The 13,782-nt window shown below is 47.2% G+C and overlaps 1 protein-coding gene across 1 annotated transcript in view; it reads left to right on the plus strand.

Annotated features, from left to right (window-relative positions):
* mef2b (myocyte enhancer factor 2b) overlaps positions 1–13,782 on the plus strand; it is a 149,225-nt gene that overhangs the window by 68,736 nt on the left and 66,707 nt on the right. The window contains exon 2 of the mRNA XM_072482287.1: positions 6,938–7,070. Within this exon, the coding sequence (XP_072338388.1) occupies positions 7,017–7,070 (54 nt within the window). The 5' untranslated portion in view covers positions 6,938–7,016. The remainder of the gene's footprint in view (positions 1–6,937; positions 7,071–13,782) is intronic.

The following is a 13,782-nucleotide window of genomic DNA, read 5'->3' on the forward strand; positions in this document are numbered from 1 at the left end:
ACATTTTTTTAATGTTAAACCACTTGCTAAAAATCAATTGTTGTTGTCGTAATTGGGTATAACCCTCTGTGCAGTACTGTGTGTACGATGTCTTGTGTACAATCCCATGGATACTTTCTGTACATGATTCACTGTGTGAGATGGCTCGATGACTCGATGGGCCAAATGGCCTCCTTCTGCACTGTATGGATTCTGAGGATTCTATTCTATTTGTGTATGGGATGTAGACGTTGCTGGTAATGCTGCATTTGTTGCCCATCCTGTGTTACCTGAGAAGATTGAGATGAGCTACCTCTTGAACTGCAACCACCTTGTTCTGATGGTACTCCCTGATGATGAGTGGAGAGTTCAAAAGATTTTTGGCCGAACGAGGTTAAAGGACAAGAGATATATGTCCAGAATGGTGTTTGTCTCAATATCCTATGATATAGCTGCCATTGTTCTTAAAGGGTAGTCTTGCATTTCTGTTGTTACGAAATGAAATGAAATGAAAATTGCTTATTATCACAAGTAGGCTTCAAATGATGTTACTGTGAAAAGCCCCTAGTCACCACATTCCGGCGCCTGTTCGGGGAGGCTGTTACGGGAATTGAACCGTGCTGCTGGCCTGCCTTGGTCTGCTTTCAAAGCCAGCGATTTAGCCCTGTGCCCAGGTGAGGTTCCCCAAATTTGTTAACCAAGATACGATCCCTCAATTTGTTACCCCCGTCCCCTCTGTGGGAGCTATCTCCGTATGAGCCCACAATTTTGTTAAAATCCCGGACAAGCGCCCCAATTTATTTACATCCGGCTGGGATATCCCCAAATTGTAAAGCCCTGGGTGAGGGGGGATGAACTGGCTCCCTTTCTTTATTCAATCCCCTCTGTTGATTGTGACAACATTAATCTAAAAAGGATCCCTCCCTTCAAGGATCCCTTTTCCCAATCCCAATATTTATGTTTTAAAAGGAACCAATTTAACCAGACTTTCCTGTGTTAAAGAAAAGACTGAGTTTATTAACTACTAAACACAAAAAAAATGATAAAACACACGCATTTACATTCATACAGATTAGAAGTCAGACTTGATTCCTAAATTTAAAAATAAATATACAAAACACCTTGACTCATGAGGTGTAGATGATTGAGCATTGCGATTCGTGATTCCAATCGTGACTTCAGCAGGTGAACAGTCAGTTTTGAAATTCCAGTGTTTTCCAGTTTGGCAGAGGAGCTGCCCTGTTTTGTTTTCACCTGTGGTCTTTGCTGACTTGACTTGCTTCAACAATCAGAGAGAGAGATACCTGCAAATAAACTGGTTTAGCAAAGTTGGGCTGAACAGCTAGTTCATGATGCAGAGCGAGGCCAACAGCGTGGCTTCAATTCCCGTACAGGCTGAGGTTATTCCCGAAGGCCCTGTCTCTCGCCCCTCGCCCGAGGTGTCGTGACCTTCAGGTTAAATCACCACCAGTCAGCTCCCCCACTCAAAGGGGAAAGCAGCCTACGGTCATCTGGGACTATGGTGACTTTAATGCTTTTCATAACCTAAGGACACTCAAAAGTGTTTCACAGCTAATGGAAAAGCAGTCCCTATCTTGTAGGAATCACAGAATCCAATTTGTACACAGCAATCACCTGCCAGCAGAAATGTGTCAAAGATCAGATCATCTCTTTTTGTAATGTTAGTTGAGGAGTAGATACTTATTGGAAAGTGGGTTTCCTCCGGGTGCTCCGGTTTCCTCCCACAGTCCAAAGATATGCAGGTTAGGTGGATTGGCCATGCTAAATTGCCCTCAAGTGTTCAAAATTGCCCTTAGTGTTGGGTGGGGTTACTGGGTTATGGGGATAGGGTGGCGATGTGGGCTTGGGTCGGGTGCTCTTTCAAAGAGCCGGTGCAGACTCGATGGGCCGAATGGCCTCCTTCTGCACTGTAAATTCTATGGAAAAAAAAAAGTGGGGAGATGCGTCATCAAAAAACAGCATCTCTGACAGTGCAGCACGTCCTCTGTACCACACTGGAGGGTCAGCTTTGATTTTCGTGATCAAGTCCAGAAGTGGGGACATGAACTCAGAACCGTCTGACTCCGAGATAAGACTGTTGCCACCTGAGCCAAAGCTGGCAGTGTGTCAGGAAAGGGTGCTAGCATGGAAGGTACTGTTAAATAAATTGTAGAATGCACTATATTACTGAGATCAAAAACTCCTTTATATCTTCTTTCATTCTTTTTTGATCTATGTTCCCATTATAATTATGCATTTTCCAGCACAATATTTAATCCTCCTCTCTTTATCAAACACATCCTCCAGATTCCGGTGATTAAAGCTGTGGGTGATCCCAAGTACACCCTGAAAAATCCCAGAAAACTGTTGACTTGTTTAGTCACTTCGCTGGAGTGACATAGTGGTAATGTCGTGGATTGGTAATGCTCTGGGGACATGGCCCGCCATGGCTGCTGTTAGAATTTAAATTCAATTAATAATCGGGAATATAAAGCTAGTCTCCGTATAATGGTGACCATGAAACCATTTTCGATTGTTGTTTTAAAAACCCATCTGGTTCACTAATGTCCCTTGGGAAGGAAATCTGCCGTCCTTACCCTGGTCTGGCCTATGTGGGACTCCAGACCTACAGCAGTGGTTAACTCTTAACTACCCTCTGAAATGGCCGAGCAAACGACTCCGTTCAAAGGATATGCAACAAATACTGGCCTCGTCAGTGATGTTCACGTCCCCTGAAAGAATTTTTTAAAATCGTTATTCTGGATAACAACTGTGTGTGTGCACAATCCCACAAGATCCCAGCCCAGTCGCATCTTTCCTGCATGTACACTTTTATGTATTCCTTCGACGCAACTATTAATTGTACACTCTGCCGTCCATATTCTACGCGTCCGAGTGCCGTTCGCTGATCACCCCTGTGCATACCGGCCCACGTTGGATCCTGTTCTGATAACCACCTCGATTTTAAAATTCTCAACATTGTTTTCAAAGCTTTCGTCCTGCCTCGGCCCACTGTAACCCTCCTCCGGCCCCACGACCCTCTGAGATCTCTGCGAGCCTACAATTCTTCCCAACTGCACATCCTGGATCTTTGTCTCGTCTCCCAATGCTGCTGAGGCCCTAAGCTCTGGAATTCCATCTCAAACCACCCCCACCCCCCAAAGAAGCCCTATTAAAATCTGCCTCTTTGACCACCAGACATTTGGTCACCCTGTCCTAATATATCCTCGGGCCTTTAAAAATGCTCCTTTGAAGCACCTACGGATACCGTCCAATCCTCTGAACAAAGGAGATTGTGTTGGCATCTCACCCGGGAGAACATTTGCAGACTTCCTCTTTGCCATCGACCTCGTACGTTGTGTGTACAGCTTGCAGCAGAAATAATGAGGGGCACTGGAACCCGAATTGTGGCTGCGATGGGCCAATTTGAACTTTGTTTACACATTTTGTTTTATTCTGTAGATATGTTTTTTTTTTTTTTTAAATCTTTACCAAATGGAAAAAAACAAGTTATTGTTGCAATGAATTGATAGCTTCCTCCATGTACGGTGAGTTTCTTGAAAAGCAGTTAGCAAAGCATCACCTCCATCTTCCCAAATCTCCAAACCCCTAGTGCTACACTAACATGCAGAATTTCCACTGCTGCTGATACGAAGTTGATGTTGTCCAGCCAAGGGCCTTCGGCTTGGGTTTGTCCGATCCCCTTGCTCTCTCCCCGTAGACCTGTAAATTGTCCATTTTCAAATATTTATCCAATTCCTTGCCCTTCCCTAGTTGCCGTGTGTGTGATGTGTGCGTGACGTGTGTGTGACATGTGCGTGTGTGTGTGTGTGTCTGTCTGTGTGTTACATGTGTGTGTTATGTGTATGTATTACTGTAATCTGTGCAGTGGAGGGATTGCCAGAGTGTTCGGTTTGGGGTTAGCGATGCAACGGGATGAATGTTGTACCCTGGGATCACTTTTGATTTTCTGTGTTCTGCTGCTGATTTGAAACTTTTGCAACCGCGTCTTTTTTTTTTCCCTGACAATAACTGGGACAAATTGCTGCACATGTCTTGGAGCCGGTTCAGGCCAGCTGTAAGTGACCTACAGTAATCCCGTTCATGGCCCAATACCCGTGTGACGTCAAGGGACTATGGGGATAGTTTCTCTGCATCTGCCTTCTCTCTCACCACAACCCCCACCCCAACTCTCTCCCTCTCTGACGCAACTGAGCCTGGAGAGTTCCTGAAGGAGCCGCAGTTCACACAAATATTTCAGTGTTGGTCAAACAAACAACCTCATTCCCCACAGTTTCCCATACTGGAGAGAAATGAAAGCGGCAACAAAACCCTGGGCGTGTATAAAACTGCATGGTTCGAGCTTTCTTTGGCTTGATCCGTTCACCAACTACAGCGACAGCTTGCATTCATCTAGCGCCTCAATGAACTAAAACATCCCAAGATGGTACACAGGAACGCTGATCAAACATTCAGCAGTGAGATCCTGGAGCAGGCGACTAAAAAGCTTTTTGGTCAAAGAGGGATGTTCCAATGAGCATTCTAAAGGAAGAGGGCAAGAGTTTTAAGCGGATAATTCCAGAGTTTAGGGTGCAGGCAGACAAAAGCACAGCCTTCCAGAGATGAATGCAGCAGGCTGAGATATCCCAGACAGTATTGCCAGGTGTGTTTGAAGTTTTGGAAACAATTCTTCTCTAACACCCCTCCGCCTTCCCAAATGTTTTTCTTTTCTCTTAAGTCCTGAAGGTATTGTCCCTTGTCGAGGTTCTTCAGGTGCACTGTTTGAGTACCTCTCCAACAATCTCCAAAACGGTGCAGGGACAATGGGGAGGCCCTGATGACACAGCAGTATGGAATTCGGGGCCATTTTCCATGTGGCCAGCCTGCCCTGTGGGTAGTAACTGTTGTCAGCCAGTGCAACCACTTGGTTGTCGCTGGATTTGTTTTCTCGCTTTTAGACATATCAACAAACAGGTGCACATATATACCCCCCACCCACATGCGCGCGCACACACACACACACACACACACAAACACATGACGGATTTCAGTTATTTGCAGAAGCCAGTGAAGCTGGAATTGTTCTTTGTGGAACAGGGAATGTTAAATAAAGAGAAACTTCCCAATAGCTGAAGAATTGATAACCAGAGAGCACAGATTTAAAGTGATTGGACAAAGGGGCAACATGAGGAAAAACCTTTATACGTAAGCGTGGTTAAGGTCTGGAATGCACTGCCTGATAAGATGGTGTGAACAGATTCAATAGTGGCTTTCTGTGATTCTTGGGTCTCTCTCAATTCGCCTTTACGTTTTTGAATGTCAACAGCTGGATTGCTTGTGTACTGCATAGAACTTACAGTACAGAGATCGGCCTCTCAACACAACTGTCTTGTGCCAATGTTTATAATCCTCCACCTTCTCGGTCTGTTCTCCCCCACTCCCCTCTGTTCCCCCCAGCCTCTTGTCCGCACTGACTCTTTTTAAAGCTTTCCTCGTCCCTTTGCTGGGGGTGGGAAAGAAAGCTAGAGGTTCCCCCCCCCCCCCCCCCCCACCCCCCGGCCCCCCTCGATTGCTATCAAGCAAATTCTCCTGGCAAGTGCTGATAAGCACCCTGTTGCTGACCATCAGCCAACAGTTGGACGGAAAGCAGCCAGTGTCCATGGAGTTGGTGCTTTCAGGAGCGGGAAGAGGAACAAAAACCTGGAAGGGTTAAAAGTCAATGGGTTTGTCACAGTGCAAATTTTGTATGGTGGCAGCTGACAGGCCTACGTGGCACAACAGCCATAAGTTATTTTATTTAAAAGTCTAGAATGACTGTGCTGGTTTGAAGAACCCTTCAGATTACTAGTTTGAGTATATAATCTCTGCACATCATCACCCAGGGCCATCAAACAGCTAAAAGCCAGCAATAAAATGACTGGTTAAATTCGCTGCTAATCAATGATATTATTGTCAATTTGAAATCCACGTCTCCATTCTCCAAATTGCTTGTGATTATTCTCTTTCCTGTTTTTGTGACGTGGCTTATGTTAATAAGAGACGCACAATTTATTCCCCATTTAAACGGCATATGTCCATAATACTTTGAATCTTAGAAAGGCGGCACGGTGGTGCAGTGGTTAGCACTGCTGCCTCACGCCACCGAGGACCCGGGTTCAAACCTGGCCCCGAGTCACTGTCTATGTGGAGTTTGCACATTCTCCCCGTGTCTGCGTGGGTCTCACGCCTACAACCCAAAGATGTGCAGGGCAGGTGGATTGGCCACGCTAAATTGCCCCTTAATTGGAAAAAAAAAAGAATTGGGTATTCTAAATTTATTTTTAAAAACTTTGAAACTGAGACTTTTACTTACGTTTAAATAGAAACACTTGCAACAATTTGGGAAGTGCAAAGTATAATTGATTGGATCAGGGTACTCCACTGTGTTTGCCAATGAATTGGGACGGGGGGGGGGGGGGTTGCAACACTCCGTATCTTGCAGTAAACAAACTCTGCGGACAGTTTATGGAGACCACTGGGAAATGGAAGTTCCGATGAACCACAGCAAAAATAACTCGTGATTGAAGCAGGATGATTTCTTCAAAATGCAGTGAGTGGAGGGTAGTTACATAACACAAATTACGCATGTGGAATCGATCCCAGTCATTTAGTGGAGTGCTCAGATTGTGGTGTTGTAACGCTTTGTAACTCCTGGGACAATGCTGACACTATATACAGCTGAGGAGGGATTCCTGCAGAACAAGAAGTTGGGAGACGTGAAACTGAGATGGCCTGGTGCCACTACTGGCAAGATGATGTAATTACAGCGTGACATGTTTACATTTACAGTTTCCGTTATGAATAAGAACTTATGTGACGATGCTGATTTTGTAAACAATTTTGTGCAGATGTAAAATATTTCACTCTATTATATAGATGCAATTATTTATTAATGTGCATTTATTTCCACATTTCCCAGGTGATGACAAAAAAAACAGTTCTGTAATTGGATTTGAAACGTCAAAAGAGACGATTTTGTCAAACGAACAGAGTGAAACATGGGGAGAAAGAAGATACAGATCTCCCGGATTGTTGACCAGCGGAATCGACAGGTATGGAGTTTCCACAAGTGGGGGGAGGGTGGAGATAGGAAATGGCGCAACCTCTTACACAGCTGATCTCTGACCCTGTCTAATTTTATTAAAATTTATTTTGCCAAGCTCCCAATATTTCATGTGACACCCAGCCAGTGAACATCGGCAAGCTATTCAGCTGTGGTGGTAATCACAGCCAAGCCCACATCCTTACAGACTCCAGCTACTCAGCAATTAAGATGGGGGAACCTAACGAAGATGCCTCCCTTTCCCATCCCTGGGCATCTTAGGCTAATGGTGGCCCCTCTCATGATACTTATCTTTATATCATGTACAGTTCTGGGTGCCACACTATAGGAAGGATGTGAACACATTGGAGGGAGTGCAGAAGGGGTTCACGAGAACGGTTTCAGGGATGAGAAACTTCAGTTCTGAGGATGGATTGGAGAGGTTGGGGGTGTTCTCCTTGGAGTGAAGGAGGCTAAGAGGAGACTTGATAGGGACGTTCAAAATCAGGAGGGGATTGGACAGAGCAGATGAGGAGATACTGTTCTTGCTCGTAAAAGGATCAGGAACGAGACAGCGCAAATTTAAGATGATTTGCAAAAGAAGCAAATGTGGTGTGAGAAAAAACATTTCCACACAACGAGTGGCTGGAGTCTGGAATGCACGGCCTGGTAGTGTGGTGGAGGCAGGTTCAGTCGAGGCATTCAAGAGGGCATTGATTCTATTCAAGTCATCATCTAACGTGCAGGGATACAGGGAAAAAGCAGGGGAATGGCACAAAGCCATAATGCTCGTTTGGAGAGAATGATGAGCCAAATGGCGGCCTTCTGCACCAGAACAATTCTGTGATTTTGTGTGCCGGGCATTGAACGTGGAAAGTTCTGTATCTCACTGGGCACTGCATTTACCAACTAACATATCCACCATGTTGCCAAGAGACTATTTTTAAATCACGTTCCGCTCGCCTCAATTATTTATAAATAGCATGCCCATCCCATTGTTGACCTTCTGTCAATGGCCACACTACCAGAAGGATGTGGAAGTTTTAGAGAGGGTGCAGAAGAGATAATAATAATGATCGCTTATTATCACAAGTAGGCTTCAACGAAGTTACTGTGAAAAGCCCCTCGTCACCACATTCCGGCCCCAGTACGGGAATTGAACCCGCGCTGCTGGCCTTGTTCTGCATTACAAGCCAGCTGTTCAGCCCACCGTGCTAAAGCAGCCCCTGAGAGCATACTGGAAAAACTTGGGTTATAGTTGCCTGGTGGTGAAGTGAGGTAATATCAAGGGGGCGATTCTCTGCGTTGCGGACCAAGTGCCCGCGCCGTCGTGATCGCCGTCTCGTTTCACGACGGTGCGAACAGGGCCCGGGCATGACCTATTCTGGCCCCCACAGGGCCCAGCACGGCGCTGAAGCGGTTCACGGCGCTCCAGCGTCCTTGCGCCGCGCCAACCCGCGCATGCGCAGGGAACTTCTTACGCACGCCGGCCCCTCACCAACGTGACGCCGGTGTTCTGGGGCCGCGCGCGGAAGGAGGTAGGCCCGGGGGGGGGGGGGGGGGGAGAGGCCGGCCAGCCAATCGGAGGGCCCCAATCGCGGGCCAGACCCCATCGGAGGCCTCCCCCCCTCGGTGAAGGAGCCCCCCCAGCGTTCCCGCAGAGTTCCCACCGGCAGCGACCAGGGGTGGACGGCGCCGGCGGGAACCTGTCGTGTCGTAGCGGCCGCTCGGCCCATCCGGGCCGGAGAATCGCCGCTTGCCGGTTCTCCGAGCGGACCGGTGGTTTTGCGGGGGGTGGGAGAATCGCATGCGGGGGTCGGGGCGGCGTGGCGCGATTCGCACGGCGCCCCGGCGACTCTCCCACCTGCCGTGGGGGGAGAGAATCGCGCCCATTGTGTCTGGGAAAAGAGCCCCAGATCGAAAAGGAAGGTGACAGATTTAAGGAAGGAATTTCCTTCACCCTTGATTGTGGGAAGATATTCAGTTGGGGGCGTTTTCTTGGATTGGTACCAAGACTCCCCCCAGGGTAAGTCAGCCATCTGCTCGTGTGAGGGTCGGAGGCAGAATTCCCAGGTTGCCGGCATAAATCTAAAACTAAAACCGGATTCTTCACTTCAGTTGAGAGGCAGTAAGCATTGCAGGAAAGTAAGTTTCCTATTTTTGTGAAGAGAGGGGTGATGCCCTGGGTCAGCGATAACAGGGGACCATCACCATATTAGGGAGTTTTTGGTCGGTTAGGTTAAATCCCAAGAGCTTCCTGGAATAGATTGTTCCACAATCCCAGTTGAAATTCCACCTTTTTGGTGGTCTGGGAATGTTAAAGTGACGAGAGAAACTCTCAGAATAACTTTCATAGAATTGACCAGGACCGAACAGTAGCACAAGTGGCTAACACCGTGGCTTCACAGCGCCAGGGTCCCAGGTTCGATTCCCCGCTGGATCACTCTCTGTGCGGAGTCTGCACGTTCTCCCCGTGCCTACGTGGGTTTCCTTCGGGTGCTCCGGTTTCCTCCCACAGTCCAAAGACATGCACGTTAGGTGGATTGGCCATGATAAATTGCCCTTCGTGGTCAAAAAGGTTAGGAGGGGTTATTGGGTTACGGGGATATGGTGGAAGTGAGGGCTTAAGTGGGTGGGTGCATACTCGATGGGCCGAATGGCCTCCTTCTGCACTGTATGTTCTATGGCATCTTCGACCTTCAAATGGGCCATTTGGCCCAACCAGTGGATGCTGTTATTACAACTCCACACAAAGTTCCTCCTACCCTCCTTCATCTCTTCCTATCTGCAAATCCTTCTATTCTTGTCTCTCTTGTGAGTTTACCTAACTCCTCCTTCAATACTGTTTGCCTTAACCAATCCCCCTGGCAACGCATTCCACATTCTCACCGCTCTCTGGGTAAACTTTCTCCTGAATTCCGTATTGTATCCATCAGTGTCTATCTTATATTATGGTGCAGGTTAATTTAAGAATAAAAGTTACCAATTTTCCACCTACACCCATGGCTCCACTGATAAATGCATTGCTCACTGTGGCACTGGTGTCAGGGTTTTTCCCTTCCCCCCGCGGTAGGGTCACTCGCTCCAGCTGCCGTGACCGGAAGAGAAAGACACAGCCAGAGGCCCCCCCTCCCGATCCACACTCCCGTAGCTCTTGCTGAGAATGTTGTGGCCTGCCATGCATGGTCGAACAGTCTTGGCTGCCGCCTAGCCACCTATTTCGTGGCTGTTTGTGGGATCTTGCTGTGCACCGATCGGCTACAGTTCCCCTTTCGGATGAGATGAAAACTGAGGCCCCATCTGTGCCCTCGGTGGAAAGGAAAGATCCTACGGCCCTATTTCGAAGAAGAGCCGGAGGAGTTCTCCCAGGCATCCTCGTCCTTATTTATCCTCCAATGTCGCTAAAAGAGATTTTCTGTTTTTATTTTCTCACCATTGCTGTTTGTGGGAGCTTGCTGTGCGCAAACTGGGTGCCGTGTTTCCTTCTTTACAACAGTGACTAGATTTCAATAAGTAGTTCATGGGCTGCAAAGAGCTTTGGGACGTCCTGGGGTTGCAGAAGGTGCTATGTAAATGCAAGCTCGATCTCTACTTCTCTGAATGCCCTTTTGGCTCGGGTTACGTTCCCGAGGGGCCGCCCTCTGTTTCCAAATCCCCCGAGAAAAAAAAAAACTGCCGCGCAGATTTGCATCAGATTTGCCTAATCTCTGGTTGTGAATCAGCAAGTCACAAGACTGACGAGTCACTGCCCATTCAGTCAATGTTGCAAAGTTATCAGAGCTTCTCATAGGTGAATTCCCAAGCACAAGTAATCAGTCACCATGTGCAAAATCTTTCGTCTCTCTTGGCTATCTTTGGCTTGTGGTATTCTCATCCACGTATCAGTTTCAGTCCCTGTTAGTTTAATATTGAGCAAATGTTCTTGTTTATGAACTCACACTGTCATCAATCAGAGAAATCATTCACACTTGTCTTTAGAAAGCAAATTTATATATTTTTTTATTTGTTCCTGAGCTGTGAGCAGTGTTGGCAAAGACTGACTAATTAATTGTCCATCCCCGGTTGCCTTGAGAAGGTGCTGGTGAGCTGCTTTCTTCAATTAGTGGCACTAATAGAAATGAGTAAGAGGCCACTTCGAAAACAAAAAGCCAAGGGCGGCACGGTGGCACAGTGGTTAGCACTGCTGCCTCACAGCACCAGGGACCCGGGTTCAATTATGGCCGTGGCTGTCTGTCGAAGTGGAGTTTGCACGTTCGCCCCGTGGCTGAGTGGGTTTCCTCCGGGTGCTCTGGTTTCCTCCCACTGTCCAAAGATGTGCGGGTTAGGTGGGGTTACGGGGATAGGGTGGGGGAGTGGGGCCCAGGAGGGGTGCGGGGTCGGTGCATACTCGGGCCGAAGGTTCTCCTTCTACATTGCAGGGGTTCTATGGAGTCAGCCGTGCCTCAGCTGGTTGCACGAGAATGACAGAACAATAGAAAAGTTACGATGCCGAAAGAGGCCATTCAGCCCATTGTATCTGTGCTGGCCAAAAGGAGAAAAAAGAAACTAGCCGCTCATTTTAATCCCATTTTTGGCACCTGGTCCATAGCCTTGCAGCCGACAGCACTTCGTAGGCAGATCCAGGTACCTTTCTAAATGAGTTGGGCATTTCAGCCTCGACCAACAACTTAGGCCGTGAATTCCAGATGCCTATTGTTGTGTTATGCTGCTTCGGATAACACAGGCTGCTACTTGATGCGGTCTTAACTAAAGGATGCTCCAGACTCTGAAACGAGTTCAACGTGTTTATTGAACTGTTGACACAGTTCTCAAATGAGTTCGACTCTCTGCTAATCTAACTGTAGTAACTCAGTCTAACTGTGCCAGCTTGCTCTAAGCCACGTGCTGGGCTGTGATGCTGCTGATCAACCCTGTCTAACTCTCTAGATGTCTGTCTGTGGAAAGAGGCAGGGTGTGAGTGCCTCATCCCTTTTATAGTGTTAATGTCATGCCCCCTTGTGGTGATGCCACCTCTGAGTGTTCTGACTGCCCATTGGTTGCGTCCTATTCTGAGTGTTCATTGTTTGCATGTTTGCATATCATGACCCCTATCACCTTCTGGAGAGTTTTTCCTCATCTCCCCTCTAATCCATCTGCCGATCACCAGACATCTACGCCCTTTGGTAACTGACCCCTCAGCTAGGGGAATCAAGGCTACCCTGTCTAGGGCCCTCATAATTTTGTACACCTCAATTAGGACACCCCTTAGCCTCCTCGTTCTAAGGAAATCAACCCCAGCCTACCCAATCTCTCCACATAGCTGCAATTTTCAAACCCTGGCAACATTCTCTTGGGCCATAAGGGGAAAATGTTCTTCAGGAAACATCTGGTTTAACTAACTCGCTGGAGTTTATTTGAAGGTGTTGATGAGGTGCAATGCTGTTGATGGGGTGTACATGGATTTTCAAAAGGTGTTTGATACCGCGTCGCACAACAGACCTATGAGCAGCGCTGTAGCTCCTGGAATAAAAGGGACAACAGCAACATTGATACGGAATTGGCTGAGTGACGGGAAACGGAGAGGAATGGTCAATGGTTGTTTTTCAGGCTGGACGTAAGCTTGTACGGGAATTCCCTAGTGGTCAGTGTTGGGATCTTTTCTAGAAATATATTAGTGGCCTGGACCTTGGTGTACTTGGCACAGTTTCCAAGTTTGTGGATGATACAAAACTTGGAAGCATTGTGAACTGTGAGGAGGATAGTGTAGGACTTCGAAGGACACGTTGGTGGAATGGGTGGACACGTGGCAGATGTAAGTTCAAATGAAGAGAAATGTGAGGTGATTTATTTTGGTAGGAAGAACATAGAGAGACAATATAAAATAAAATGTGCAGTTCTGAAAAGGGGTGCTGGAGCAGAGGGATCTGGGTTTTGTATGCGCGAAAGACATTGAAGGTGGCAGGATAGTTTGAAAGCGGTTGATAAAGCATTCAATATCCTGGGTTTTATTAATAAGAGTATATAGAGTACAAGGGCAAGGGGGTTATGCTGCACTTGTATAAGTCACTAGTTTGTCCTCGGTTAGATTATTGCGTCCAGTTCTGGGCGCCACACTTTAGGAAGGATGTGAAAGCGTCGCATGGACCGAGTACAGAGAAGATTCACAAGAATGGCTCCTGGGATGAGGAAGTTATGACTCCTTCGAGAGGAGAAGGTTCGGTGGTGATGCGGGGTCTGGGCAGAGTGGGTGGATAGAACATGTTTCCACTCCTGAAAGGATCAAGAAAAAGAGGGCACAGATTTACAAAGTAAAGAAGCAATAGTGAGATGCGGGGAGTGTGGTGGAAGCAGTTCAGTTGAAACATTAAAGGCAATTAGGCTGCTATCTGCAAAGGGAGAATGTGCAGAGTTATGGAGGGAAGGCCAAAGAATGGAACTCAGCAAGTTGCTCATTTGGAGAGCTGGTGCAGACACAATGGGCTAAATGGTCTCCTTCTGCACCATAACAATTCTGTGATAAGGATGTGGGTTCAAGCCCAACTCCAGCACTTCAACACAAGAATCTCGGCTGACATTCTCACATTGTGGGGGGGGGGGATCCAGTCCAATATTAACCCTTCAATTAACCGATTTTCTGGTCATTATCATATTGTGGGATCTTGCTGTGCATAAATTGGCTGCCATGTTTCGTACATTACAACAATGACCACGCTTCAGAAAAGAATTATTTGTCTGTAAAGCAC

Source organism: Scyliorhinus torazame, chromosome 18 (genome assembly GCF_047496885.1).
Source record: "Scyliorhinus torazame isolate Kashiwa2021f chromosome 18, sScyTor2.1, whole genome shotgun sequence".
NCBI lineage: Eukaryota > Metazoa > Chordata > Chondrichthyes > Carcharhiniformes > Scyliorhinidae > Scyliorhinus > Scyliorhinus torazame.